The sequence below is a fragment of the Arachis ipaensis genome, chromosome B8 (genome assembly GCF_059453495.1).
Source record: "Arachis ipaensis isolate K30076 ecotype BB chromosome B8, ASM5945349v1, whole genome shotgun sequence".
Lineage (NCBI taxonomy): Eukaryota > Viridiplantae > Streptophyta > Magnoliopsida > Fabales > Fabaceae > Arachis > Arachis ipaensis.
In genome coordinates, this window is record NC_142443.1 from 110,539,134 (window position 1) to 110,566,863 (window position 27,730).

At 37.3% G+C, this 27,730-nt stretch overlaps 1 protein-coding gene and 1 pseudogene across 1 annotated transcript; one reads left to right on the forward strand and one right to left on the reverse strand.

The window, feature by feature from the left end:
- Positions 1–208: 208 nt before the first annotated feature.
- Positions 209–14,202, reverse strand: LOC110265337 (uncharacterized; annotated as a pseudogene).
- A 4,850-nt stretch (positions 14,203–19,052) lies between these two features.
- LOC148549248 (uncharacterized) lies at positions 19,053–19,764 on the forward strand. The gene is made up of 4 exons (XM_088496416.1): positions 19,053–19,169; positions 19,271–19,361; positions 19,442–19,537; positions 19,619–19,764. The coding sequence occupies exons 1-4, from the start codon at positions 19,053–19,055 to the stop codon at positions 19,762–19,764; spliced, it is 450 nt and encodes a 149-aa protein (XP_088352542.1).
- The last annotated feature ends 7,966 nt before the right edge of the window (positions 19,765–27,730 follow it).

A 27,730-nucleotide genomic window follows, 5' to 3' on the forward strand; every position in this document is an offset into this window, starting at 1 on the left:
AAAATTGGATGTTATTTTTCAACATCATTGGCCAATATCTCACCGTCTCAATAAAAAGATACCCAAAAAAATAAGATGACCATCCCAATGTTACATGGATCTCCTTCATTAACTGATGTCACAAATTACACTTAGCACTTAAAGATGGGATAATCTAAAATATTAATAGATAACCAAGTTACGTTGGCAGCATCAAGCTCCACATTGCTTATGAGCAAATGTTGTAGAGAATCCCACTAACAAATGCATCACCGGCCCCAGCTGTGTCAATGGGGTTAACTTTAACATCTACCACGCACCTGGCCTTTGAATTTCTGCACACATAATCAACAATGAAACAAGTGCTTATGCCATCACTCTCAAATGGACTTGGTAGTAAGCTTACCTTGGTGTAATATCTACAACTCTTTGAACCTTGTGTCAAAATTAATAGCTTGAGATTAGGGTGAAAAAACTTCTTTAATACAACATCATCATCGTTAGGATCATCACCCTCTGTCGAATTGAAAGCAAGAAACCCAATAATAGATACAAATTGAAAATGAAAAAAGAAATCAAAAGAAGAACAAAATTAAGGAAATGCAAAGTGTTATATAACATAATACCTTTATGATATCAGCTTTGTCCCAAACACTCATTATGCCTTTCTGAGCAGCCTCAGCTGATGGCCATAGCGCCAATCTCAAATTTGGATCATATGAAAGAATACAACCAGATTCTTTAGCGATTTTCAACGCGGCAAGATGAGCTGACTTGGATGGATCATGAATCAAGCTAATAGAACCATAATGGAATATTTTAGCTTGCCATTAAGATTAGTATTAGTATGCTGACTAAAACCAAAATTCTTGGGCTAAAATTTTTATGAACACAAACATAAATTAAGAAAACACCTTCTATATGATATTTTTGTCAATCTCTGACTCATGAAGAAGCATATCAGCACTAGGGTTCTGGAAAAATAAGAACTTGAGCTCAGCATCAGCTCTAAGCATGACAAAAGCTAATGCAGTTCTAGCTTCAGAGTCAAACTGCACGCCATATGTATCAACAAAGTTCTGCTTTAAAATATCACATAACATATACCCGAATTCATCCTTAACTATTTGAAATATACAAATGGCAAGGAATTAAGCTCTGAGTATCTATTCAAGAAAATTAGGCAGACTCTTTCATCACAGAAAAATCTGATAAGTTGAAACAACATAAAGCGTGGTAAATGTCTTGAGTAACAAGAAACCAAATAACCATGTGGATAAACAGATATAGAAGTGGGAGATATACCTTGGCTATATTTTTTTATTGCTCTATGCACCACTAATAACCCAAGGAGTGATGCAATGAAACATATTACGGCCAATGTTACTGCTGTCTCTATGTGTTCCATTCCTAACATTACATATTGCAATGTTGACTTGGTATATGAGAAGAACACCATGAATGAGCATGTTGCTGCTATTACCTGCACAACCAATATAGTCTTTTACACATATATCATATATCGTATATTGTCATATCAGAAAAAATATCTGTCTAACTATGTTTTCTTAAAAGTTATACAGATACGAGCATATAATCAAAATTAAAACTCTAAAGTCAGATTAATCATAATTAATGTCATAAGTGAGATTTACCTCAGGAGGTACTCCAACCTGAATGAGAAATGGACTTATGAGCATTCCACCACCAATTCCAAATACACCACCCAGCATCCCTGCTAGTAGTGCCATCATTGGAAAAATCAGCTTATTTGGTTTCCCACTTCTGCTTAGGCATGGACCCTGCATAATCAAATTTCAAGTGAAGTTGAGTAACTTAATTGAATAGAGAAGCTTCTATTCTAAATTCTAATCAATATTTCATGAATTCAATTAGTTAAGAACTAGTTTCCACTATGTGATGTTGATGACATGTCACCATGTCATGTTTTTTCTATGCTTTTTCCTTTGGTTTCAATAGGTTTTATGCACTTTCTTGATCCATAAGCAAGCCAATTGGGTAGATTTTCATGTTTCCTTTGATTTAATCAACCATGTATGAATTCATGCTATTTCATGAGGTTTTATGCTAAAATTATCACATATTATGAAAGAATGAATATCTCATGATTTTGAGCATAGCTTTGATGTGTTTGGTTGATTAATGATAGGTGAAGAAGGCTTGGAGAAAGGTTGAAGCAAAGAGGAATGGCTAGGAGTGAAGAGAGGACAATGGAACAAGTAAAATTGAACCAGGAAGCATGAAGTTAGCCCCAACGTTAGCCCCCTAACTTGGAGGCTAACGTTGGCACATGTATATTCAAGGAAGAGGAGCAAAAGTTAGCCCCAACGTTAGCCCCCTAACTTGGAGGCTAACGTTGGAGCTTGAGAAGATCTCCCCTGGGCACCAACGTTTGCGCCAACGTTAGCCCCCTAACTTGGAGGCTAACGTTGGCACATGAATTACAAAGGGAGAAGGGCCAACGTTTGCGCCAACGTTAGCCCCCTAACTTGGAGGCTAACGTTGGCGCCACACACCACAACAGCTTGAAGGGGTATACTTCCAACAAGAATAACTTGAGGTACAGAGCTCCAAATGAGGTGATTCAAGAAGTATTGGAAAGTAGGAATCAAGAGCTTTCCAAGCACATATGGCACTGCATGGTGGACACTAAAATTGAGGGAGAAAACTGCCCCGCAATGTGCATAAATGAACATGGTGGCAACCTGCAGTGAGGCCACTTGACCTCTGCACCTTCGATGGAGTATAACTCGAGCTGTAGAGCTCCAATTGATGTGCTCCCAACGGCATTGGAAAGTAGACATCCAGAGCTTTCCAACAATGTATAATAGTATGGGGTGGACAATACATTTGAGTCTCCAGAACTGGCGTTTTCGCCAACGTTTGAGGCTAACGTTACCTCAAACGCTGCACACTAAAGCCAGCGACCATGCCCTCTTCAAATGATCATAACTTGAGTTGTAGATGTCCAATTGACGTGATTCTAAGTGGGTTAGAAAGCTGACATTCAGAGCTTTCCAACCATGTATGATAGTCTATATTGGGCATAAAATTGGCAACATGACAAGAGGACAAAGTTGGCGCCATAAATGTGCATAAGGGAGGCCAACGTTAGGGTCAAAGTTAGACCCCTAACGCTGGCACCAACGTTCAAACCAGAGAAATGTGCCAACTGATATGAAAAGTTACCTCTAACTTTGGCTCAAACTTTAGGTCCAACTTTGGCTAACCTCAAACCCGGTTCAATTGGTTCACTTTGGTTCTTCTTCAAACTCCAAGAGCAATCAACCAAGGCCTCTTTCAACCCAATTCCACCAAGAGCAAAGGCCCATGATCATCACTCAAAGGCACAAGAGATAGTTAGAATAGGAATTTCATTTTAATTGTAATTTGTTTTGAATTTCATTTTCATTTTGTAAAGCCTATATAAGGCATCATTTTCATATTAGTGAGGAGGCTGGCTCCACTAGGGAGCATTAGGATTTGAGAGCTCTCTCTTAGTTTTCAATTTCGTTTTGAATCTTGGGTTGAGAATTGAAGAAATTCTGTTTCAATCTCACCTTGAGAATTTTCTTGTTTACTTTCTCTGCACAATTGAATTTCCATTCCTGTTTACTACTTCACCTTCTCTTGGCTTCTGCAATTTACTTTTCTTTAATTTCTCTTGCAATTGTTTTTGTTGGATCTAGGAAGGCATTGAGATCTAGACTTGGTTATCTAGTCTCTTGGGTCCTGAGATCTTAATTCCAATTTTACATTCTCTGTTTATTGCTTTTCATGTTTATTTACATTTCTGTTTTGGTTCCGAATCAATCAAATCCATCTTTTACTTCTCTGCTTGTTGCAATTTAACTTTTCCTTGTTTAATTTCTGCAAATCCAATTCCCAATTCCCTTTACATTTGATGCAATTTATATTTCTTGTCATTTAAGATTCTTGCAATTTACATTTCTTGCTCTTTAAGTTACTTGCCAATTTACATTCTGCAACTTTAAATTCATTGTCATTTACTTTCTGTTGGTTACAATTTCACACAATTCACATCAATGTTAGCTTGACTAAACTAATCACCCACTAAAGTTGCTTGATCCATCAATCCCTGTGGGATCGACCTCACTCCCGTGAGTTATTATTACTTGATGCGTCCCGGTGCACTTGCCGGTTAGATTTGGGTGTTTTGGGAGAAATTTATTTTTCACCAAAATACTCATCAAGTTTTTGGCGCCGTTGCCGGGGATTGATTAGATCAACAATGATTATGTGGGTGAGAAGTCTAGATCAAGCATTTTCTTTATTTTTGTTTTCTGTTTCAAAGTGAAACCAAGGTGTTTGAGTTTTTGCCTCACTAAGAAATTCTCATCTCTGATATGAGTAATTTCAATTTTCCTTGGTTGTGTGTTTTACAAAACTCAAATGGAGTTCAACTCATCTTATGATCAAACAAATTCTATGGGATATCACCCACCATCACCAATCTCTAATGGTGGTTGGGAATATCACCAACAAATTACAAATCCTGAGCACTCCAATTCATGGAGATTGGCTTCAGAGACACAAGATGAGCAAGAGAATCATATGGGATACCAACCACCACCACAAAATGATTCATATCATTATCCTCATGGAAGATGGAAGCATCGCCAAAGAATGGAAAAGCATCCACCCTCACGTCCCAGTTTCTCATTTGAAAGTTCTTCATCACTTGATTATGCCTCAACACAAAGTTTCCTCCAAAATCCATACCAGTCATCCCATCGATCACACAACTCATTCCACACCCCTCAACACAACTTCACCACAACACATTCACTTCACCAAAATTACTCTCGACCTTCATCTCTTGAATTAAAAGATGAGGAATACCTTGAAGGCATTGAATTAACAGATGAGGAATACCGTGAAGGCATTGAAATACAGAGAAAACTAGTGAAATTTTACACAAAATCCCCATCTTGGGAAGAAACCATCCTCGAGCAGATAAATGGATCCTTAGAGCAAACAAGGGGAAACTTAGAACCATCAACCAGTGAGGATGAAGACAAATGTGTGGGTGAGGAAGTGGAAAAGCAAGATAAGGAGGCCACTGCATCAAGAGAACTTTCAATGAAGAATGAGGTGGTTGAACCTGAAACTGCACTTGAGATGACAAGAGAACATGAAGACTCACAACTCTCACAAACCTCCCTGGACCAAAACGCCTCAACATTTGAATCCATGATTGAAAGGTATGACGAGGAGATGAAGAAATGTTGGGAAGATCGACAAACCTCCCCCATGATAGAGCGATTGAAACAAATGTTGGGTGTAAAAGAGGAAGTGGAGGAGCAAGAAAGTGAAGAAGTCATTCCAAACTCAAGTGATGCAGAGAAGTACATAAAGAAGGAGTTCATGGAACCACCAATACAAGAGGCCCTGAATGAAGAAATCACTCCAATAATCACACAGCAACCATGTCTTGACATCCAAGAAGTGAAGGCAATTAACAAAAGCACCAAGAAGAGGATTGTGACCAAGACACCAAGGACAACATTCATGAGAAGGTCAACTGCAAACAATCCTCCCCCTGATCCAGCAAGCAAGATCAATCAAGCCAATTTCACAAGGAAGCTTGCTGAGGAGAGACCAAGGCAAGGGACAGTAGCTGAAACTTCTCCTTCTTTGAAGTCATTTCTCTTAACAAATTGGAAGAAGAGGAAGAAAGTAAAGAACAGGTAGACAGTAGGTACATTTCTTCTCCTTGCTTTGTTTAAATTTTAATAAATTGGCATATGATCACATTATAAGCTTGGTGTTGCCCTGCAACAAACTGTTTTCCATCTTCATGGATGATTGCATCAATTTTACATGAAAGTGACACACCAAGATTCTAAGTTTGGTGTGCCACCTATTTTTCTATGCAATTCAATCCAGCAACATCACTTGTCTGCATAATCATATTGCCTTTTACAGTGTTATTTTTCTTCTTAGTTGGATAATTTTTGTTTTCCCTTTGTTTCATTTATTTACTTGTTTTTAATACTTTCCTTCATTAACTGTTTCTGTTAATACATCACCAAGACATCCTTATTCATAACAGACTCTTCATTTGGTGATTGTATTTAATAAAGAACAGTTTCATTTGCTTAGTTTTAATTCAAATAAATGGACATAGGATTGCATTCTAAGTTTGGTGTTGCTATGCAACACAATTTGCTTCAAATCTTTACAAGATACTTGCATTAATTCCAAGTGAAAGTGTCACACTAAGTTTGGTGTGCCACTTATCTTTTATGCAAAGTATTATGCTCACCTTCTTAAGTTTGCAATCACAATGTCTCTGTCTCTTGTGCCTTGATTTTTATCTTTAATTTTGCTTGCTTGAAACACATGTACTACTAACATTCCTTGTGAAAGACATTCATGATCCATCTTAGCCCCATAGCCACGGTTCTAATAGTTGCTTGAGAATGAGCAAGCATTCTGAGTTTGGTATGGGAAGGAGGAGAATGGGAGGAAAATGACAACAATAGAGAAGATGAACTACAAGGTTGTAAAGTTCCTTTTCCTCTCATTTGTTTCAAGCACTATAAACTGCATGATTGTCTTTACCTTCTCTGTATGCATGTGTGTATGAAAAGGCATAGTTTGATTTCTAAATTGCAACATGGTGCTATGTCATTATGATTTCCAACTTGAGTTTTGTGAATTCAAAAGCAACAAAGTATCATGATCATAAACAAACAAGGCATTAAAGAAGATTTTAGCATGTGCATAAAAGTATTGGTAAGCTAGTATGTTTGATTGTTGCTTAATTGCATTGGATTTTATTTAATTGAAGTTTTCATCTAGGACATTTTGTGAAATCTTTTGAAAATCATGAAAACCTTGAAGAAGCAAATGCAAAATAAAGCAAGAAAAGAAAAAGGGAAAAAATGAGAAAGCTGAAGGCTCTGAGTACCAATGGCAATTTATTTGCTAAGTACTTGTGGTGTTTATGTATCAAGCCAAATGCTTGAAAACAAAACACTTAGAAGTCAAGGCTAGGCTCAAAGTGCAAAAGCACTCCCTCAAAGCTCAAGGCTCTGAGCATCAATGATTAGAGAGTTAAGAAAAGAAAAGAAAAATGAGCTTAATGAAGTCCTCTAATCAAATGCTTGTGGTGCTTATGTATCAAGTGGTAATACTTGAAAACAAAGCATTTAGAAGTCGTAGCTTTGTTATCAACTCATGGGGCAAAGCACCCAAAAGGAGAAGCTAAATAAAAAAATCAAAAGCTTGTTTCAAGGAAGAAATATAAAAGAAAGAATTCATAAATTGAGCTAGATGGAAGCATCAATCATTTACATTTCTTTTGTGATTGTAGCATGCTTAGAAAACTAGCTTACCATGAACATTGAGTTGCTATTCTTCTTACCTTGGATTGTCAATCTTTATTGCATGATTCTTTTCTTGCATGGGGACAAGCAAGGTTTAAGTTTGGTGTTGTGATGACATGTCACCATGTCATGTTTTTTCTATGCTTTTTCCTTTGGTTTCAATAGGTTTTATGCACTTTCTTGATCCATAAGCAAGCCAATTGGGTAGATTTTCATGTTTCCTTTGATTTAATCAACCATGTATGAATTCATGCTATTTCATGAGGTTTTATGCTAAAATTGTCACATATTATGAAAGAATGAATATCTCATGATTTTGAGCATAGCTTTGATGTGTTTGGTTGATTAATGATAGGTGAAGAAGGCTTGGAGAAAGGTTGAAGCAAAGAGGAATGGCTAGGAGTGAAGAGAGGACAATGGAACAAGTGAAATTGAACCAGGAAGCATGAAGTTAGCCCCAACGTTAGCCCCCTAACTTGGAGGCTAACGTTGGCACATGTATATTCAAGGAAGAGGAGCAAAAGTTAGCCCCAACGTTATCCCCCTAAGTTGGAGGCTAACGTTGGAGCTTGAGAAGATCTCCCCTGGGCACCAACGTTTGCGCCAACGTTAGCCCCCTAACTTGGAGGCTAACGTTGGCGCCACACACCACAACAGCTTGAAGGGGTATACTTCCAACAAGAATAACTTGAGCTACAGAGCTCCAAATGAGGTGATTCAAGAAGCATTGGAAAGTAGGAATCAAGAGCTTTCCAAGCACATATGGCACTGCATGGTGGACACTAAAATTGAGGGAGAAAACTGCCCCGCAATGTGCATAAATGAACATGGTGGCAACCTGCAGTGAGGCCACTTGACCTCTGCACCTTCGATGGAGTATAACTCGAGCTGTAGAGCTCCAATTGATGTTCTCCCAATGGCATTGGAAAGTAGACATCCAGAGCTTTCCAAAAATGTATAATAGTATGGGGTGGACAATACATTTGAGCCTCCAGAACTGGCGTTTTCGCCAACGTTTGAGGCTAACGTTACCTCAAACGCTGCACACCAAAGCCAGCGACCATGCCCTCTTCAAATGATCATAACTTGAGTTGTAGATGTCCAATTGAAGTGATTCCAAGTGGGTTAGAAAGCTGACATTCAGAGCTTTCCAACCATGTATGATAGTCTATATTGGGCATAAAATTGGCAACATGACAAGAGGACAAAGCTGGCGCCATAAATGTGCATAAGGGAGGCCAACGTTAGGGTCAAAGTTAGACCCCTAACGTTGGCACAAACGTTCAAACCAGAGAAATGTGCCAACTGATATGAAAAGTCTAACTTTGGCTCAAACTTTAGGTCCAACTTTGGCTAACCTCAAACCCGGTCCAATTGGTTCACTTTGGTTCTTCTTCAAACTCCAAGAGCAATCAACCAAGGCCTCTTTCAACCCAATTCCACCAAGAGCAAAGGCCCATGATCATCACTCAAAGGCACAAGAGATAGTTAGAATAGGAATTTCATTTTAATTGTAATTTGTTTTGAATTTCATTTTCATTTTGTAAAGCCTATATAAGGCATCATTTTCATATTAGTGAGGAGGCTGGCTCCACTAGGGAGCATTAGGATTTGAGAGCTCTCTCTTAGTTTTCAATTTCGTTTTGAATCTTGGGTTGATAATTGAAGAAATTCTGTTTCAATCTCACCTTGAGAATTTTCTTGTTTACTTTCTCTGCATAATTGAATTTCCATTCCTGTTTACTACTTCACCTTCTCTTGGCTTCTGCAATTTACTTTTCTTTAATTTCTCTTGCAATTGCTCTTGTTGGATCTAGGAAGGCATTGAGATCTAGACTTGGTTATCTAGTCTCTTGGGTCCTGAGATCTTAATTCCAATTTTACATTCTCTGTTTATTGCTTTTCATGTTTATTTACATTTCTGTTTTGGTTCCGAATCAATCAAATCCATCTTTTACTTCTCTGCTTGTTGCAATTTAACTTTTCCTTGTTTAATTTCTGCAAATCCAATTCCCAATTCCCTTTACATTTGATGCAATTTATATTTCTTGTCATTTAAAATTCTTGCAATTTACATTTCTTGCTCTTTAAGTTACTTGCCAATTTACATTCTGCAACTTTAAATTCATTGTCATTTACTTTCTGTTGGTTACAATTTCACACAATTCACATCAATGTTAGCTTGACTAAACTAATCACCCACTAAAGTTGCTTGATCCATCAATCCCTGTGGGATCGACCTCACTCCCGTGAGTTATTATTACTTGATGCGACCCGGTGCACTTGCCGGTTAGATTTGGGTGTTTTGGGAGAAATTTATTTTTCACCAAAATACTCATCAGATGTTCACTAACTTCTTTTCTAAGCATAATCCAGGCAGTGAAAACTATAGCCAGAGGTACTTGAGCTAATGAGAGAATTCAATATCCTACACCACATGCCTCCATTGGAATTATACTCTGCACAAATTCACTATTCAAAGTATGCCAATTAAATAAAGTATCTGATTAAATAAATCTGCTAGAGTGAAATTGCTTATGGCTATAATAAAAACAGTGAAAGAAACTGTTACTTGTCCATATTTATTGCCACGAAGAAGATAGAGGAAGAAGAAATAGAACCAGACTAAAAGCAACACCCCCAATTTCAACCAAGGGATACTAAATTTTCTATCCTCTTCAGTAGCAAGAAGAGGCTCAAGACTCTTCAACCCTTTTTCATTCTCTTCTTTGTTCTCTTGAACTAGCATCTGACCTTCTTCATCAGCAGCATTATCCCCATTCTCAACTCCCTCAAACCCTTTCTTCCTAATCTCTTCTGACTCAGCCTTCCAAAATTTAGGAGCAGAGCCCAAAATCAGAACTCAAAAGTAGGAATTAGATTATCCAACTAACTTTTGTTTCCTTTTTCATCCTCCCATTTCGTTTATATAATAGAGTCATTAAATTTTTCAGAATACAGTGATTTAACTGCTAAAGAAAAAAGAATAACATAAGTCTGATGCAATTATAACAGCAGCAAGCATGCAGATAATCTTTATTAGAATCTACAGAGTTTGTGCAATTAAAGGAATATGTTCATTATATTATATAGAAAAAACTGATATAGTATCATCTTCTAGTTAGAGAGGTTCCACAGTAGCATTGTATGTCGAAAAGGGTTCTGGTGATTGGTGAAAGAAAAGAATGATGACCATTAAATAATGAGTTAAACTAAATATTTCAACAATAAAAAAATCACATTATTGAAGGTTGATGTCTAATAAGACCTAACTTTTGACAAGGTTAATATTCAATCACACATTTCCAAAAATATTGAGAACTTGGATCGTATTCAGAGAATTAAAGAACTAACAAACACTGAGTTACTAATCAAACCCTCTAGAATATGCTTCTTAACCATGAGCATAATAATATCATAATAATATTATTGGGATAAACTTCCTTTAATGTGAAAACTTTTAAGAAATAAAAAAAGAACCAACATTTCCAGAGTGCAATACTAGCTGAATTTATTTATCCTTCTAAAAAGTTCATACTTCATGACAAAATCAAGCTACAAAGCATAACAGTACAATTTAATACAATAATCTTAATACAATAATCTCAGTCACTTACGAGACTCCATCTAATAGTAATAAATTACCCCAAAAAAATCCTATCTAACAAGAAAATAATGATGCAAAACAACATAAATTAGTAAATCAATGATTCGAATTTTCAAAATGTGAAATAAATATATATTATAAACAATACCAGTGTAACACTTTTTCTCTTTAAGTGATACTATTTTATTTAGTACACATCACTCCTCTAAAAATCTCATTCTAATTAGTCACCGAGTAATTTTAATCTATGTACTTAGCATATTGCATTTCATGAACTGGTAATTATAGTTACCTTAGAAGTAGAACTATAAAAGGCATAATAGATTATCTTCAACGCAAACTTTTAGTCATAACAATTAATGGAGCTACTTTCAAAATCAAATTCAAAACCTTGAAGAGGATTCAAGAACAAAAGTCTAAACCATAAAATAAAAGTGGAACAGATTGAGTTTTAGATGCAATAATAACATATGAACATTTGAATTCAAAACAAAATATAGATCAATAGAAATTCCAGAATCTAAAATAGATAAATACATACATATAGATGGATGGATGGAGTGAGACAGAGAGAGACATAAGCTGAGAGGTGGCAGAGGGAGCTCGTGTAACCCGAGCACGTAGAAGATGAGGGAGCTCATGCAAGCGAGCAGCGGCGGAGGGAGCTCGTGCAAGTGAGCAGTCATGGAGAGAGCTCGTGTGGCGCGAGCGGTGACAATGCAGAAGCGACGGAGAAGACCCCTTTTCAATGCGAGTTTTGCCCTATTTTCAACGAGAGAGAGAGAGAGAGAGAGAGAGAGAGAGAGAGAGAGAGAGAGAGAGAGAGAGAGAGAGAGAGAGAGAGAGAGAGGGAACGAGCAAGCTTGAAGGAAGGATCGGAGTAGATGAACGATGATTTTGTGTTGAATGAAGTTTCATCATATTAGTGTTTTGTGCCAACGGATTTTGTATGTATGCAACTAGGGCAACTTAATTCCAATTTTCGAAGAATTTATGAGATGATTACAGAGGGATTTTTTGTCGGTGATAGTTTTAAATTTAAATTTTAATTTTATCGACAAAATTACCAAGGGATGTTAGAATCTGTCGGTAAATTCTGTGACAAATTTTTACATCTTTTACCGACGGAAAATTTATCGAAAATCCGTTGGTATTTTTGACAGTGAAATTTTGTCGGAAAAATCTGTCTGTAATTTGCTGTTTTCTAGTAGTGCTTTCACGTTAAACTACTATTCTAATATTATCTTACCTTTGCTTTCTGCATTGCGTTTTTAGCATAAAGCTCTTTGATGTCATTACTGCTTTCCCCTGAGAAAGAAAGGAAGTTTTAGTTATAGTACTAAGAACTTCTCAGACATTATCTTCAACTTACTTTTTATTCCTTTCAGATCACTTCTATAATATCTATTTTCATGTTGAAGCTACAAAGAAAGCATAAACAATTACAGGTTAGTTGTAATGTTCATACCCTTCAAATTATTAAAAAAATACTTAAATATTACAATTATCACTTTAAAATACGTGAATATTTAACTTTGTTATGATGTGAACATTTCTTGAATATATATTCTAACCTGATTTTTGAAAATATATAGATGTAAAAACAAAAAGAAATGAAAGTGCTCAGCTCCAAAATTTAACTCCAGTTACCAGCTTCTGTCAAATTTAATTTGGAGAGTAAGGAACCAAAATGGAAGATACATAAAAAAAATAGTTCAGTAAATTAAATGCTTTGCTTTTATCTAATAACAAAGTGGAGTCAGAGAACTTTAACCACAGGAATCACTCCACACGAAAACAAATGAAAAATAAAGAAGAAAAGAAAACAGATTTAAAATAGTGGCTCGATTCAGAAGCTTTCGACGCGACAACTATGGCGGCAACGATGGAGAAAACTGTGGCAGCAATGGCGGCAAAAACTGCAGCAGCAATCGTAGCTACAGAGCAAACAGATCTAAAACCATAATGTTGATAGAGCAGGTAGCTCGATTGAGAAGCTTCCTGCAACAACTGTGGCAGAAACAGCAGCTGAACCGGCGACTGTAATGGTGGCAAAACCGACGACTGCAACGGCAGCGAAACTGGCGGTGGAGAACTTAGAGTTTTGTCGTCATTCTCTTCTCTTCTCTCTCCCTCGGTCTCATTATATAAAAACTAAGAAGAAGATGGGGTTTGTGGGGTTAAATCTAAATTATGAATTAACTATTAGAGGGAGTTTTAAAAATTGCCATAAATAAAATGTATTTTGGAGGTTTTTAAAAACCTATACTAATAAACCCCCTCAATTAAATATAATCTTGTAGTATATTAATTATGAATAAAAGTGATTCTGGCGCTGGACACCCCAATATATATATAGGGTTATGCTACTTGTATACCAAAATTAGCCACCAAAGTCAGCCACAAGTATAAAATACATGTTGGAATACAAATACACATTGAAAAGAAATTAAATTACACATGTATTTATACAGAAATACTTTAGTGGCTAATTTTAGTGTACAAATAGCATTTTCCTTATATATATTATGGGTGTTGGGCGTCATGTGATCAATCCCTGCAGGCGGTGGACGTCAAAAATTGGCGTTAGGTGCCTGTGACTTGCTAAAAATTATATATGCATTAAAGGTGTTGGGCTTCAATTATCAGTGCTAAGCGCCACGCTTTGTATATAATAAAAAGTGACACAGAATTTTTGAAAAATAATAAGACAAGAATTTAATTTATTAAAGTTACAGAAAAGTGTTTATAGAAAAGTGTATGATCAGTTTGGCTTTGAGTATAACCAAGTCCCTTCACCACCATTTTAAGTCGTTCAAACCAAGCTCTTAGGGATTGTTTCAATCCATAGAGAGATTTCTTTAGTTTGCACACTTTATTCCTTCATAGTTTAGCCTCAAATCCAGGTGAAAGTTTTATGAACATCTCTTCCTCTAGCTCCCCATTCAAGAAAGCATTCTTTACATCAAATTGATGAAAAAGCCAAGTGTAATTCACAGCAAGAGATAAGATAATCCTCACAGAGCTGAGTTTAGCATCTGGAGAAAAAGTCTCTCGATAGTCCATTCTATAAGTTTGTGTAAATTCCCAAGCTGCTAACCTAGCCTTATAACTCTCTATGCTTCCATCAGCATTGCACTTGATGGTGAAATTCCACCTGTAGCCAACCAATTTTGTATTATGTGATAGATCTAAAATCTTGCAAGTTTCATTCTTCTTGATTGTATGCCACTCTTCCATCACTGCTATTTTCCAGTTGGGATCATCTAGTGCTTCCTCTATGTTCCTAGGCTCAAACAGATTTGTAATTTTTGAAGTAAAAGGTTGATATGTTTTAGAGAGATTTTGGTAAGAGTGATAAACTCCAATTTTGTGGTTTATCTTGTGTTGAATTTGGTGGATTTTATCAAATTTTCTCACATTTATTCAATGAAATAGCATGATTTTGTGAATCTCTCCTAATTTGATCTTAAGAGTGAAAACATGCTTTTTAGGCCTTTAAAATGCCAATTTTTATTCACTTTAATATCATTCAATGTCTTGATATATTTTTTGAGTGATTTCATATTCATACGGCAAGTATTGGATGGAAGAGGTGAAGAGAAAATCATGCAAAGTGGAGAATTCATGAAAAAATGAGCATTTGGAGAATTGAAGGCCACGCGCACACGTCACCCACGCGTATGCGTGAAGAGGACATTCAAGCCAAGCGCACGTGTCACCCACGCGTACGCGTGAGAAGGGAATCTGCCAGCGATGCTCACGCGTCATCCACGCGCACGCGTGATGCTGATCACGTGACCCCATTAACGTGAAAACACTGGGGGCAATTTTTGAGCTTTTCAGGCCCAAATCCAACACATTTATGAGGTTATTTGATGTAGAACTCAAGATAGGTCAAAAGGGGAGAGCAATTAGTTAGTGTAGGAAGCATGCCTTAGGTTAGTTCTAGAGAGAGAAGCTCCCTCTTCTCTCTAGAAATTAGGGTTCTTATTTTAATTTCTTCTTAGATTTAGGTTTTAATTCTTATTTTCATCTTGTTTTCTTTACAATTTCTTGTCCTTACATCTTTGTTCTTCTTAGTTCTCTTGTTAATTTTCCTTTTATGTCATTTTTATGTTTATGAGCACTCTTGTTGATTTTAATTTCCTTTAATGTAATTTATGTTTTATGTTCCTTTATTGTTAATTTGAGTTGTTGTTATTGTTTTCTTGCAATTGGGTAGTTGTAGATTTTATTATTCTTGCAATTTATGATGCTTTTCTTTTATGCCTTTCAAGTGTTTGACAAAATGCTTGGTTGGATGTTAGAGTAGCTTTTTGAGCATTCTTGGCTTGGAAAGAGAAATTAGGCAATATTGAGTCATCAATACCCAATTTAGATTGGTGATCTAGAGTTGTTAGTTAATATTATTTCCATTGACTCTAATCTCTTGCTAATCAATTAATGAGTTGATTAGGACTTTTGGATTGATATTAACAAGTCTTATTTGACTTTCTCTCAATGTGAAGATAACATTGTACCTTCTTCTGATATTGGAGATGACTTAATAGGATTAGCTCTTGTTAATCATTGTATGGTAATTAATGACTAGGATAGAACGCTTTAATTCTCAATCCTTGCCATGAATTCCTCCTTTTAGTACTTGTTATATTCAGTTGTTTGATTACATTTCTTGCCTTTTCAATTTCTTGTTTTATCAACCCAGCCCCCTTGCATTTCATAACCAATAATTGAGCATTCGATTGCAATTCCTAGGGAGAATGACCCGAGACTAATACTCTCGGTTTTATTTATTGGGTTAGACTTGTGACAACTAAAATTAAACTTTAATTGAGCGTTACTTGTCGGTTTGGAACTATACTTGCAACGAAGTTATTTCCTCTAACCGAGAAGAAATTCTTAACCAAGAGTAATACTCTTTCAAGTTTTTGGCGCCGTTGCCAGGGAATTGCAATGTGTGCTTGTTATTGGTTATTGTATATATGTCAATATTGTGAATAGCTTGATTTTTGGTTTGTTTGCTAGTTTTGGTTTAGGAGTTTGTTTTCTTTATCTCTTCTTAGTTTTTGTTGTTGTTTTTCTTTTCCCACTATGAATTCTCACCCCTTTGGCTATGAGTTTGGTTCAAACTATGTTATAGAAAATGGAAACTACAATGACAACATGCATCAAGGATGGAACAATCAATGATGGGAGGAGCCTCAAGGAATTGTCACTCTTCTTGGCAATAACCTCCTCCGGTTTCTTACAGGTATAATCCAACTCCTAATGCATATCAACCTAATGGATATGGTGACCCTCATTATGGTTGTCAACCACAATCACTATATGCCTATGGAACCACCTCCTCAATATAGTTTTGATCCACCAAACTCACAAGCCTCCTACCACCAAACACCTCCATATGATCCTAATCCTTATCCACCATACCAACCACCTTATGAGCCATATGAACCATACATAGAACCACCATTACTCCCAAGAATCACCTTGATATACACCATCTCCATACCCTTACCTAGATGAACTACCTACCAATTATGAATAATTTCTCCCAAATAATGAACCCTCTCTTCCACCACCTCCTCCAATGGATGAAACTCTCCATGCCTTGATGCTAGAACACCAAAGAGATATTAGCTCTTATATCCAAAGGAAAGAAGAGAAGCAAAAGGAGATAAAGAAGCTAGAAGTCATGGTTGCTACCATGGCAGAAGCCATTAACAACATGGCCTCCCACCTAAGCTCATGCATCCGAAGTACTCCCATTGACGAATGTGAAGGATCATCCAAGGAGCATAGTGAGGGAGCGAACTTGGAACTTCAAGGTGAAGAAGAGGAGTTGAGGTAAGAAGTGCAACAAGAGGAAGATGCCGAGATTGTTAAAGAAGAGGAAGAAGTGGTTGAAGATTTAGGAGATGTTGAAAGTCCATGGGAATGTAGAATTACAAAGCTCTCTTCTAAGAAGCTTAATATTGAAGTTGAGGAGGGTGTACAACCTCCAAAACATATCATAGTTGAAGACTTTGAAGAGGTTGATTAAGAGATGGATTCAATCATTGATGAGTTTCTATCTACAATTGAATCCTCTCGCATTGGACATGAAATTGAGATCATAGAAGAATGTGCACAACCTCTCATACCCTTGGAAAGTAATGAAGAAGAGATTGAACTGGAAGAAAACTACCAAGCGGAAGAGGTTGAAATTGAAGAAGCTTGCATGGAAGTGGAAGTTGTCAAGGAAGAACACAAGGGAGTGGAACTTGCAAGACCATTGGAGACACCTCTCCCCAAGCCATCACCATCCATCCTTTTATTTGCTGTTTTCTAGTAGTACTTTCACGTTAAACTACTATTCTAATATTATCTTACCTTTGCTTTTTGCATTATGTTTTAAGCATAAAGCTCTTTGATGTCATTACTGCTTTCCCCTGAGAAAGAAAGGATGTTTTAGTTATAGTACTAAGAACTTCTCAGACATTATCTTCAACTTACTTTTTATTCCTTTCATATCACTTCTATAATATCTATTTTCATGTTGAAGCTACAAAGAAAGCATAAACAATTATAGGTTAGTTGTAATGTTCATACCCTTCAAATTATTAAAAAAATACTTAAATATTACAATTATCACTTTAAAAAATGTGAATATTTAACTTTGTTCTGATGTGAACATTTCTTGAATATGTATTTTAACCTAATTTTTGAAAATATATAGATGTAAAAACAAAAAGAAATGAAAGTGCTCAGCTCCAAAATTTAACTCCGGTTACCAGCTTCTGTCAAATCTAATTTTGAGAGTAAGGAACCAAAATGGAAGATACATAAATAAAATAGTTCAATAACTTTGCTTTTATCTAATAACTAAGTGGAGTCAGAGAACTTTAACCACAGGAATCACTCCACACGAAAACAAATGAAAAATAAAGAAGAAAAGAAAACATATTTGAAATAGTGGCTCAATTCAGAAGCTTTCGACGTGGCAACTACGGCGGCAACGATGGAGAAAACTGCAGCAGCAATGGCGGCAAAAACTGTAGCGACAATCGTAGCTACAGAGCAAACAGATCTAAAACCATAATGTAGGACCCAGAACTTTTGAAAAGTCTTATTATGATCAAGTCTCAAATCATATAGCTATTTATAGCCTTAATTTCAGAGATTATTTTATTAAAGATAATTAAGGCAAGTTTTGATTTATTGGATTTGAGATAAGTTATGATTATTATCCAATTTTATAATTATTGGATTATTTTCTATATTTAAAGTATAAGGTTGATAGTTATGAAATAATAAGGATTTTATATGATTTGGATTAGATAAGTAATATTTTAAATATTATTACTGCTATTTTGGAAAATGAAGAAATTAAGTATATTATTTCTAAATTTTAGATTTGGGCATTTTATTGAAAATAATTTGTGAAATTGATGAGCAAATAGTATTTTCTATGTACAAATAGTGTTGGATTTAATTTGGGTTTCAATTACTATATTATTCCCAATTTTATGTGAAATTACCATAATGCCCTTAACCCTAATTTTTAAAATGAGGAAACCCTAACCCGGTAACCCATTACCCGACCCGGTTCTCTATCAACCCCACTCAATCCCCCCAAACCCAGCCGCAACACAGCAACAATAGCTGAAAAAGAAATGGAACGAAGAAAGAAAAGGTTAGGAGGAAAACGGGAAGAGGGAGAGGGGAAGAGGAAGGAAGGCGCCGGTGGGCAGCACTGCCGCCGCGCCGTCGTGTTACCGCCGAAGGAGAGGAAGCCGTGGACCATGGTCACGGGTGGAAGAGAGAGCGCGAGCCAGGGCACGCGAGACGGAGCCGCCACTGCTGGGTCGCCGTCCATCCTCGTCCCACCGCGTCTCGCGATCACCGCCGCCGCGCCAGTCACCCTTCGAGCTTGCCATCAAAGACGTCGCGTCTCTGTCATGCGAGGGGAGTGTGACCCACCGCGCGGAGCTGCGCTGCCGTGCATGTCCGCTGTCGTCACTGACTGACCAGCCCGTCGCGTCGCCGCCGTCAAATCCGTCCCTTGCCGCCGCCGTTGAAGCTGCGAACAGAGAAGAGGGAAAGGGATGAGTCGCGCGGAAGCTACCTGCGTCACCACTGGAGGGGAGATCTGCGCCGTTACTGCGGTTTATGCCGCCGGAATTGCTCTGCCGCCACCAGAATTTCTGGTCGCTGCCGTTTTGGTGAGCTTGCCCTATTTCTGGTTCCTCCTAGTTCTGCCAATTCAATATTACTCTGAATCTGTCATTGAAACTGTTGTATTTAATGAAGTGGCTGTCATAAGTTACGTTGTCGCTGCCGGATAAGCTGTTGTGGTCGCCGGAACCATCACCGGAGCTTCTGCAGTTTGATTCAGTCTTTAATCCTTTCTCACGGTAAGCATTTTCATTCCGGAGCTCTTGAAAATCAATATGCTGTAATGTTTGGCCAGAGATTCTGAGGTTTTGTATCATAGGGTCAAGCTCCGGTAATTGCGGGTCACGATTAAAGCTGCCACCAAACCGGTTCGTAGACCGCCGCTGTTCAGTTCAGGCATTCTTTATTCGTTCCGGTAAGCATGTTCAATTTTCGAAAGCCCTGCGTTGGTGTTATGTTCCGTGTAGTAAAGTGATTGCGATGTTAATGGTTTTAGGAGGTAGAATACGGTTTGTTTATGCCGCTTGTAGCTGTTTCTGCTTTCGAGAGGGAGCAAGCAGGGTCGAGGTTTTAATTGTCGGTGATTTCAGGCTGAGCAAAAAGGAATCAGTTAACAAGTTTAGGTTATGGTTTCCGTTTTGAGGTAGGGGCACTTTCCGAAACTATATTTTGTATATTGAAATTATTACATATGGGTACTGATGTGAGGATGTGTATTTGGTGATTGTATCAGTCCTATGTATTGTTTGGTTGTTTCGTATGATTATGGGTGTTTGTTTGACTCGACTGTTGGGTGGCTTTGTGAAACGAAATACTTTTGAAACTGATTCTTTTAAAGCTTTGAGATCGAGTTGAATCGTTGGAAATTGATTTGAATTGAATAGATTTTCTTGAGAATGTGTAAAATAGAATACACTCTTAATTTCAGCCTGGCTGGATTTAAATGATCTAGCTTTTGATAAATGATTGTTGCTGAACCTTTTCTTTAAAGCTTTAGAAATGAGTTTATTCGGCTGATAATGATTTGATGTTGAAACGATTTTCTTGAAATATGGAATTGAGATGACTATTGGATTTTGGCTTGCCTTGGACTGATTTTGGAAATTGGGCTGTTGAAAGAGATTGTGAAACAGTTTAGTTGGGACCCGAACCGGGTGGCAAAGTCCAAGTTTTAAGGGAGGTGCTGCCGAAATTTCTATAAAATCCGAGTCTTTATGGAATGTTGTCTGGGAAAATGATGAGTTAAAGACTTCTACTATTTTACTTGAATTATCAAGGAAAGAAGGATTCATGCTTTTGAAATGAATTATTAAAGAGGAAATTGTGACTTAGTCTTGCTTCTTAAGAAAGGCATTGTATCTCTTTCAGAAGAAAGTTATTTAGATGAAACTTGTGTTTTAAAGCTATTCGAATGTGAAAAGGGTTTATGTCTTTGAATTTGACTTGGGGGTTTCAATTAAAGAAGTTTCAATGACTTTGAAAGAACCTGAATGTCTATTGACAAGCTTCATTTTGAAATGTTTTGAGAAAGGTTTTAAGTACTCCTTGAATTCTGAATTCTTGCAAGACTAAAACAATTTTGAACAGTTGAAACGGTCTAGAACTTATCACGGGGATTGAAGTTGGTTTTGCCTAAGTAAAGGAAACGGCTTTGAAAGAAGTAAATGATTACATGACTCGATTTGGCTTAGATCCTATTTTATTACTCAAATCGGAAAGCCAATGTTTTAATGATTTTAAATGAATTTGGCGAAATGAGTTATGTTATTCTCCCCTAAAGACTTGGGACTCTGCCGAGAAACTTTTATTATAAAATCCCATTGTTGGATGGGTGATTTTGAATATCTCAAAGAGGCTTTTAACTTACCATGATTATGGAAGTTTTGGAAAGAGGATGCCAAGAGTGGCATTGTTTTAAAAGGGGAATTTACCTTGAGTAAAAGTGGCTTATGAGCCTGAGATGATTTGAGAAATGAGATCTTTAAAGCCAAGGCTGAAAAGAGTTAAAACTTGATTTCAAAGTGAAATGAATTGAGAAAATGATTTATGGCTTAAATGCCGATTTCATAAATCTGATGATTTTGAATGGTGGAAGTGCTGTTTTATTATGAGCCGGAATGGCTATGTATGATTATGAATATTGACTGGTTCTGGATTGAACCATGAGCCGGAATGGCTGTGTGTGATTATCAATATTGGCTGGTTCTGGACTGAACCGTAAGCCGGATGGCTGAGATGGATGTTGATCCATGAATGAGAATGAATGCATGTATATGCTGAATTATTGATAATTGTGATTTTGCACTTCCACTATCGGAGATGAGGGTTTCCCTGGGAGGAAGCAGTGGCTAGCCACCACGTGCTCCAGGTTGAGACTCGAAGCTCTGTTGACCCTATGTCGTAAGTGTGGCCGGGCACTGTGAAAGTCCCGGATGAGCTCGCCCCCGTAAATATTCACTAGTGAGGGTGATGGATATGGATCATGATTATGATCAAGTTTATGATGAGTATAACTCGAGTTGGGGATGCGCGACAGAGGGACTATCCAATGGTTAGCTATCAGGACTTGTCGGGTTGGCTCTATAACCGACAGGTGATATCATCAGCCACTAGGGACAGGCATGCATCATATGCATTTATGTGACATTGTTTGGGTTTGCATATTATACTTGGTTTGCCTATGTGATTAATTGCTAATTGTTCTACTTGCAATGACTGTTTGTTTGTTCTTGCATCTTTCTATTTGTGTTTGCTACTGGGACTCTGTTGGACTGTGGTGATTGGTTGCTGGTTGGATTGTTTGGGCCTAAGGCCGTGGTTAGAATGAGGTGAACCGATGGTTGATTTCGATTTTTGTGTTTCTGGTTTGGAAAAGTATGAAATGCTATTTTGGTTCAGTATAGATAAACCTTTTTGAAAGGCTTTTGGTGTTTTTGAGAATTGAACGGTTCCTCTTTCAGAAAAGATTTTCGACTTTACCTTATTGAAAACTGTTGTTTTTGAAAAGAGGCATAAGACAGTTATTAATTACTGGTGCGGTTATCTTCATGTATCCTATTACAGTAATTTCCAAAAACCCTCTACTGAGAACCCTTTCGAGGATGATGTTCTCACCCCCCTACATTTTTCCCCTTTCAGGATATGGGCGCAGAAGTTACGAAGAGCTTATTTAATTGTTGTTGTGATGCTCTATATTGTTTTAGTTATGGTTTATTGTACCCTCGCCTTTATCTTGATATAATCTGTAAGAGGGATAGGAATTGTATTGGATTATGTTTGTAATATTACTTATATATATGTATGTATATATATGGATGTACTCTTTATGAGTTTTTACAACTTGTATGGTATGTATTGATGTACGTTGTATAGCAAAAGTATTTTTGGGAGCGGTATTGCGGTTTAAAGTTTCAAACAGGCTCATATTTTAGTATTAAATAGTATAAAAGTCGTCGTAATGTCCGAGCTATCAGAGTCGCGCAGCCGGAAGCGTGAGCTTTGGTAGTTAGGGTGTTACACATAATGTTGATAGAGCAGGTGGATCGATTGAGAAGCTTCCTGCAACAACTGTGGCAGAAACAGCAGCTGAACCAGCGACTGTAATAGTGGCAAAACCGATGACTGCAACGGTAGCGAAATCGGCGGTGGAGAACTTAGAGTTTTGTCATCATTCTCTTCTCTTCTCTCTCCCTCAGTCTCATTATGTAAAAACTAAGAAGAAGAGGGGGGTTTGTGGGGTTAAATCTCAATTATGAATTAACTATTAGAGGGAGTTTTAAAAATTGCCATAAATAAAATGTATTTTGGAGGTTTTTAAAAATCTATACTAATAAACCCCCTCAATTAAATATAAATCTTGTAGTGTATTAATTATGAATAAAAGTGATTCTGGCGCTGGACACCCCAATATATATATAGGGTTATGCTACTTATACACCAAAATTAGCCACCAAAGTCAGCCACCAGTATAAAATACATGTTGGAATATAAATACACGTTGAAAATAAATTAAACTACACATGTATTTATACACAAATACTTTAGTGGCTGATTTTAGTGTACAAATATTATTTTCCTTATATATATTATGGGTGTTGGGCGCCATGTGATCAATCCCTACAGGCGCTGGACGTCAAAAATTGGCGTTAGGTGCCTGTGACTTGCTAAAAATTATATATGCATTAAAGGTGTTGGGCTTCAATTATCAGTGCCAAGCGCCACGCTTTGTATATACTAAAAAGTGACACGGAATTTTTGAAAAATAATAAGACAGTAATTTAATTTATTAAAGTTACAGAAAAGTGTTTATAGAAAAGTGTATGATCAGTTTGGCTTTAAGTATAACCAAGTCCCTTCACCACCATTTTAAGTCGTTCAAACCAAGCTCTTAGGGATTGTTTCAATCCATAGAGAGATTTCTTTAGTTTGCACACTTTATTCCTTCATAGTTTAGCCTCAAATCCAGGTGAAAGTTTTATGAACATCTCTTCCTCTAGCTCCCCATTCAAGAAAGCATTCTTTACATAAAATTGATGAAAAGGCCAATTGTAATTCACAGCAAGAGATAAGATAATCTTCACAGAGCTGAGTTTAGCATCTGGAGAAAAAGTCTCTCGATAGTCTATTCTATAAGTTTGTGTAAATTCCCAAGCTGCTAACCTAGCCTTATAACTCTCTATGCTTCCATCAGCATTGCACTTGATGGTGAAATTCCAACTGCAGCCAACCAATTTTGTATTATGTGACAGATCTACAATCTCGTAAGTTTTATTCTTCTTGAGTGTATGCCACTCTTCCATCACTGCTATTTTCCAGTTGGGATCATCTAGAGCTTCCTCTATGTTCCTAGGCTCAAACAGATTTGTTATTTTAGAAGTAAAAGGTTGATATATTTTAGAGAGATTTTGGTAAGAGTGATAAACCCCAATTTTATGGTTTATCTTGTGTTAAATTTGGTGGGTTTTATCAATTTTTCTCACATTTATTTAATGAAATAGCATGGTTTTGTGAATCTTTCCTAATTTGTTCTTAAGAGTGAAAACATGCTTTTTAGGCCTTTAAAATGCCAATTTTAATTCACTTTAATTCCATTCGATGCCTTGATATGTTTGTTGAGTGATTTCAGATTCATACGGCAAGTATTGGATGGAAGAGGTGAAGAGAAAATCATGCAAAGTGGAGAATTCATGAAGAAATGAGCATTTGGAGAATTGAAGGCCACGCGCACACGTCACCTACGCGTATGCGTGAAGAGGACATTCAAGCCAAGCACACGTGTCACCCACACGTACGCGTGAGAAGGGAATCTGCCAGCGATACTGATGACAAGTCATCTTAGCCTAGTTTCACTAGTCTTTTTCCTTTGTTTTCATTTAGTTTTATGCACTTTCTTAAGCCATAAGTAAGCCAATTGGGTTGAATTTCATGTTTCCTTTGATTCAATCAACCATGGATAAATTGATGCATTTTCATGAGTTTTTGTGCCATAATTGCTCATGTGACAAGAAGAAGAACAACTCTCATGATTATGGCATAGCTTTGATACAATTGTTGATTGATGATAGGTGGAATAAAGCTTGGAAGAAGGTTGCAAGAATGGGCTTGAAAAGAGGGATTTAGGTTTGAGCTAACGTTTGCCTCAAACGTTAACTCAAACGTGAGAAGCAGATGAAGAACACCCTGGAGAAGAGCCAATGTTTGCGCCAACGTTTTCCTCAAACGTGAGGTCAAACGTTGGCCACATATTAGCAAGAAGGAGCACTCTGTTTAATGCCTTGGAAAAGCCAATGTTTGCGCCAACGTTTGCCTCAAACGTTGGGCCAAACGTTGGCTAAAAGAAATGCATGGGAGGAGCCACGTTTGAGCTCACGTTTGACCTCAAACGTTGAGCCAAACATGGAAGACAACACTTTGGCTGAGCTGCATAATGTCACACAAGGGACGTTTGAGTCAACGTTTACCTCAAACATTGACTCAAACGTGAATGGTTCATGGCCCGGTTCACAAATGGATTTCTTCCCAACACCAAGAGCAATCAACGGAGGCTATTATCAACCCAATTCCATCAAGACTAAAGGCCCAATTCAAGGCTTAATGATCATTTGAAGAAAGTGTATAAATAGCTTAGGATTTGAAGTTTTAAGAGAGAGCTTTCTTTTTAGAGTTTTCTTTAAGAATTTTCATAGCATTCATAGTAGAGAGTTTTTCCTTTTTAGTTTTGCTGAGTAGTTTTTGGAGAGCTTTTGGGTTTTGAGCGATTTGGAGATTCTGAGTCTTGGGTGTTGGAGAATTGAAGGAATTCTGTTTCAATCTCACCCTGAGATCTCTCTGTTTTCTTTACTGCACTCTTTGAGAAATCAAGATTTGAATTCCTTTCTTCTACTGTTTGATCTTTACTTTTCTTGCAATTGAATTCTAAATTTGGATCTAGGAAGGCATTGAGATCTAGACTTGGTTATCTAGTCTCTTGGGTCCTGAGATCTACATCTTTCAATTTCAATTTCCTTGTTTCGTTGCTACACCAAGCTTATTGTTATTGTCATTTGAGATCCGGTTTGATTGTATCCATCTTTTATATTCATGCTTGTTGCAATTTACTTTTCCTTGTTTAATTTCTGCAATCCCAATTCCCAACTCCTTTTATAATTCAAGCAATTTACATTTCTTGCACTTTAAGATTCTGCAATTTACATTTCTTGCGTTCTAAGTTTCTGCCATTTAATTTCTTGTTCTTTAAGATTCAGGTCTTTTTCTTTTTGTTCCCTTTAATTTCCTGCAAATCACCCATTCCCCTTTACATTCTATGCAATTTAATTCCTGTCAACACAATTTCACACAATCAACACTTGTTTGCTTGACTAATTCAACCACTAAACTAAAGTTGCTCAATCCTTCAATCCTTGTAGGATCGACCTCACTCCCGTGAGTTTTATTACTTGATGCGACCCGGTACACTTGCCGGTGAGTTTTGTGTAGGATCGTTTTCCGCACATCAAGTTTTTGGCACCGTTGCCGGGGATTGAATAGATTGACAATGATTAAGTGAGGTGGTAGTTTAGATCAAGCACTTTTTCTTTAATTTTGACTAACCCACTAACTGTTTGAAGTTTTGTCTCAACTGACTACACTCATTTTTCAAGAGTACCACTGTGTGTTCCGTTTGTTGATTTATATGTCACAGGAAAGAAGAGAGGCCAGAGGGAAGGATATCATTGAAGAAGGAATTTCTGGGAAAGAAGAACACCACAACATGAAGCCGCAACTCATTACACTAATCAAGAACAATTGTTCCTATGGTGGAAATCCATTGGAGGATCCTAAACAGCACCTATTCATTTTTCTGAGGACTTGTGGTGCTGTCCATCTCGATAGTGTAAATCATGATACCTATAAGCTCTTGTTATTTCTTTTCTCACCGAAGGATGAAGCGGCACAATGGCTTGAAACCTTTCCCCAAGGAAGTATCACTAGTTGGGATGATTTGGTTGCCAAGTCTCTAGCCAAATTCTCCTCATCCCAACAAAACATCAAGATGAAAGAGGGAATACATCCATTCATACAAGGAGAGGAAGAACCATTGTTCAAAGCAAGGGAAAGATACAAGAAAGCAAGTGACAAAGTGGGTTTCCAAGCGTTCTATGAAGGATTAACCTCAGAAACAGGAGGAGCGGTGGATTACTTCTCAGATAGCCTACTCAAAGCAACAGCAACCGGCCAAGAAACTGCAGAGTTCAATGACAAAAGAGCCAATAACCAACACTCATTTGAGACACCACAGAATGCAATTTCAGAAAAGGAAGTAATGAATCTTGAAGGAGTGAAGGCAGTCATGAATCAAAACAAACAGCTACACCAGCAAACTCAGCAACAATTGGAGTCAATAGCTAGACAAATTGATTTTCTACATTCTACTACAGTGAATGCACAATTCCCACCATGGAAGCCACATTCTTATCTAAGAATGAGGGAATCTCAACATCAGGAACAAAGGGACTTCAACTACAACAACCCCAATTTCCCAAACCTGCAAAAACACCACCATACCAACAACAATCACTACATACCACCACACTACCCACCCTTCCAACCCCCAACAACCCACAACCAACCAATCTCACAAGACTCTCAGAGGATCACCAATCTGGAGATCTTAATAGAGAGAATGATGAAACACCAAGAGGTGACAATGAAGAACCAGGAAGCCTCAATAAGAAGAATTGAGAAGCAAATGCAACAACTGGCTAAGAACCTCGCAGAAATGGGTGAGAAGAGGGCTAAAGGAAAAGAATCACTCATCCAGGATGAGCATCACAGAGCAAAGCCTCACTTAGGAGGACAATGGGACAAGGAGAAGGAAGCTCAGAATCTGAGCTGAGCAAGCATAGAGGATGTCAAGCTAATGACAATAAAGAAGCGCTTGTTGGGAGGCAACCCAACCTGAGGTAGTTCTCTTTTCATAGCTATTTTAATAAAAAGGTTAATTAACTTCATCTATATTGCAAGAAGCTAAGTTTAGTGTTACACACCAAAACAATACAAAGGAGAATGAAGGATTCTAAGTTTGGTGTTCCACCAAAATCCCATCATAAAACACATTCTCACTTTCTGC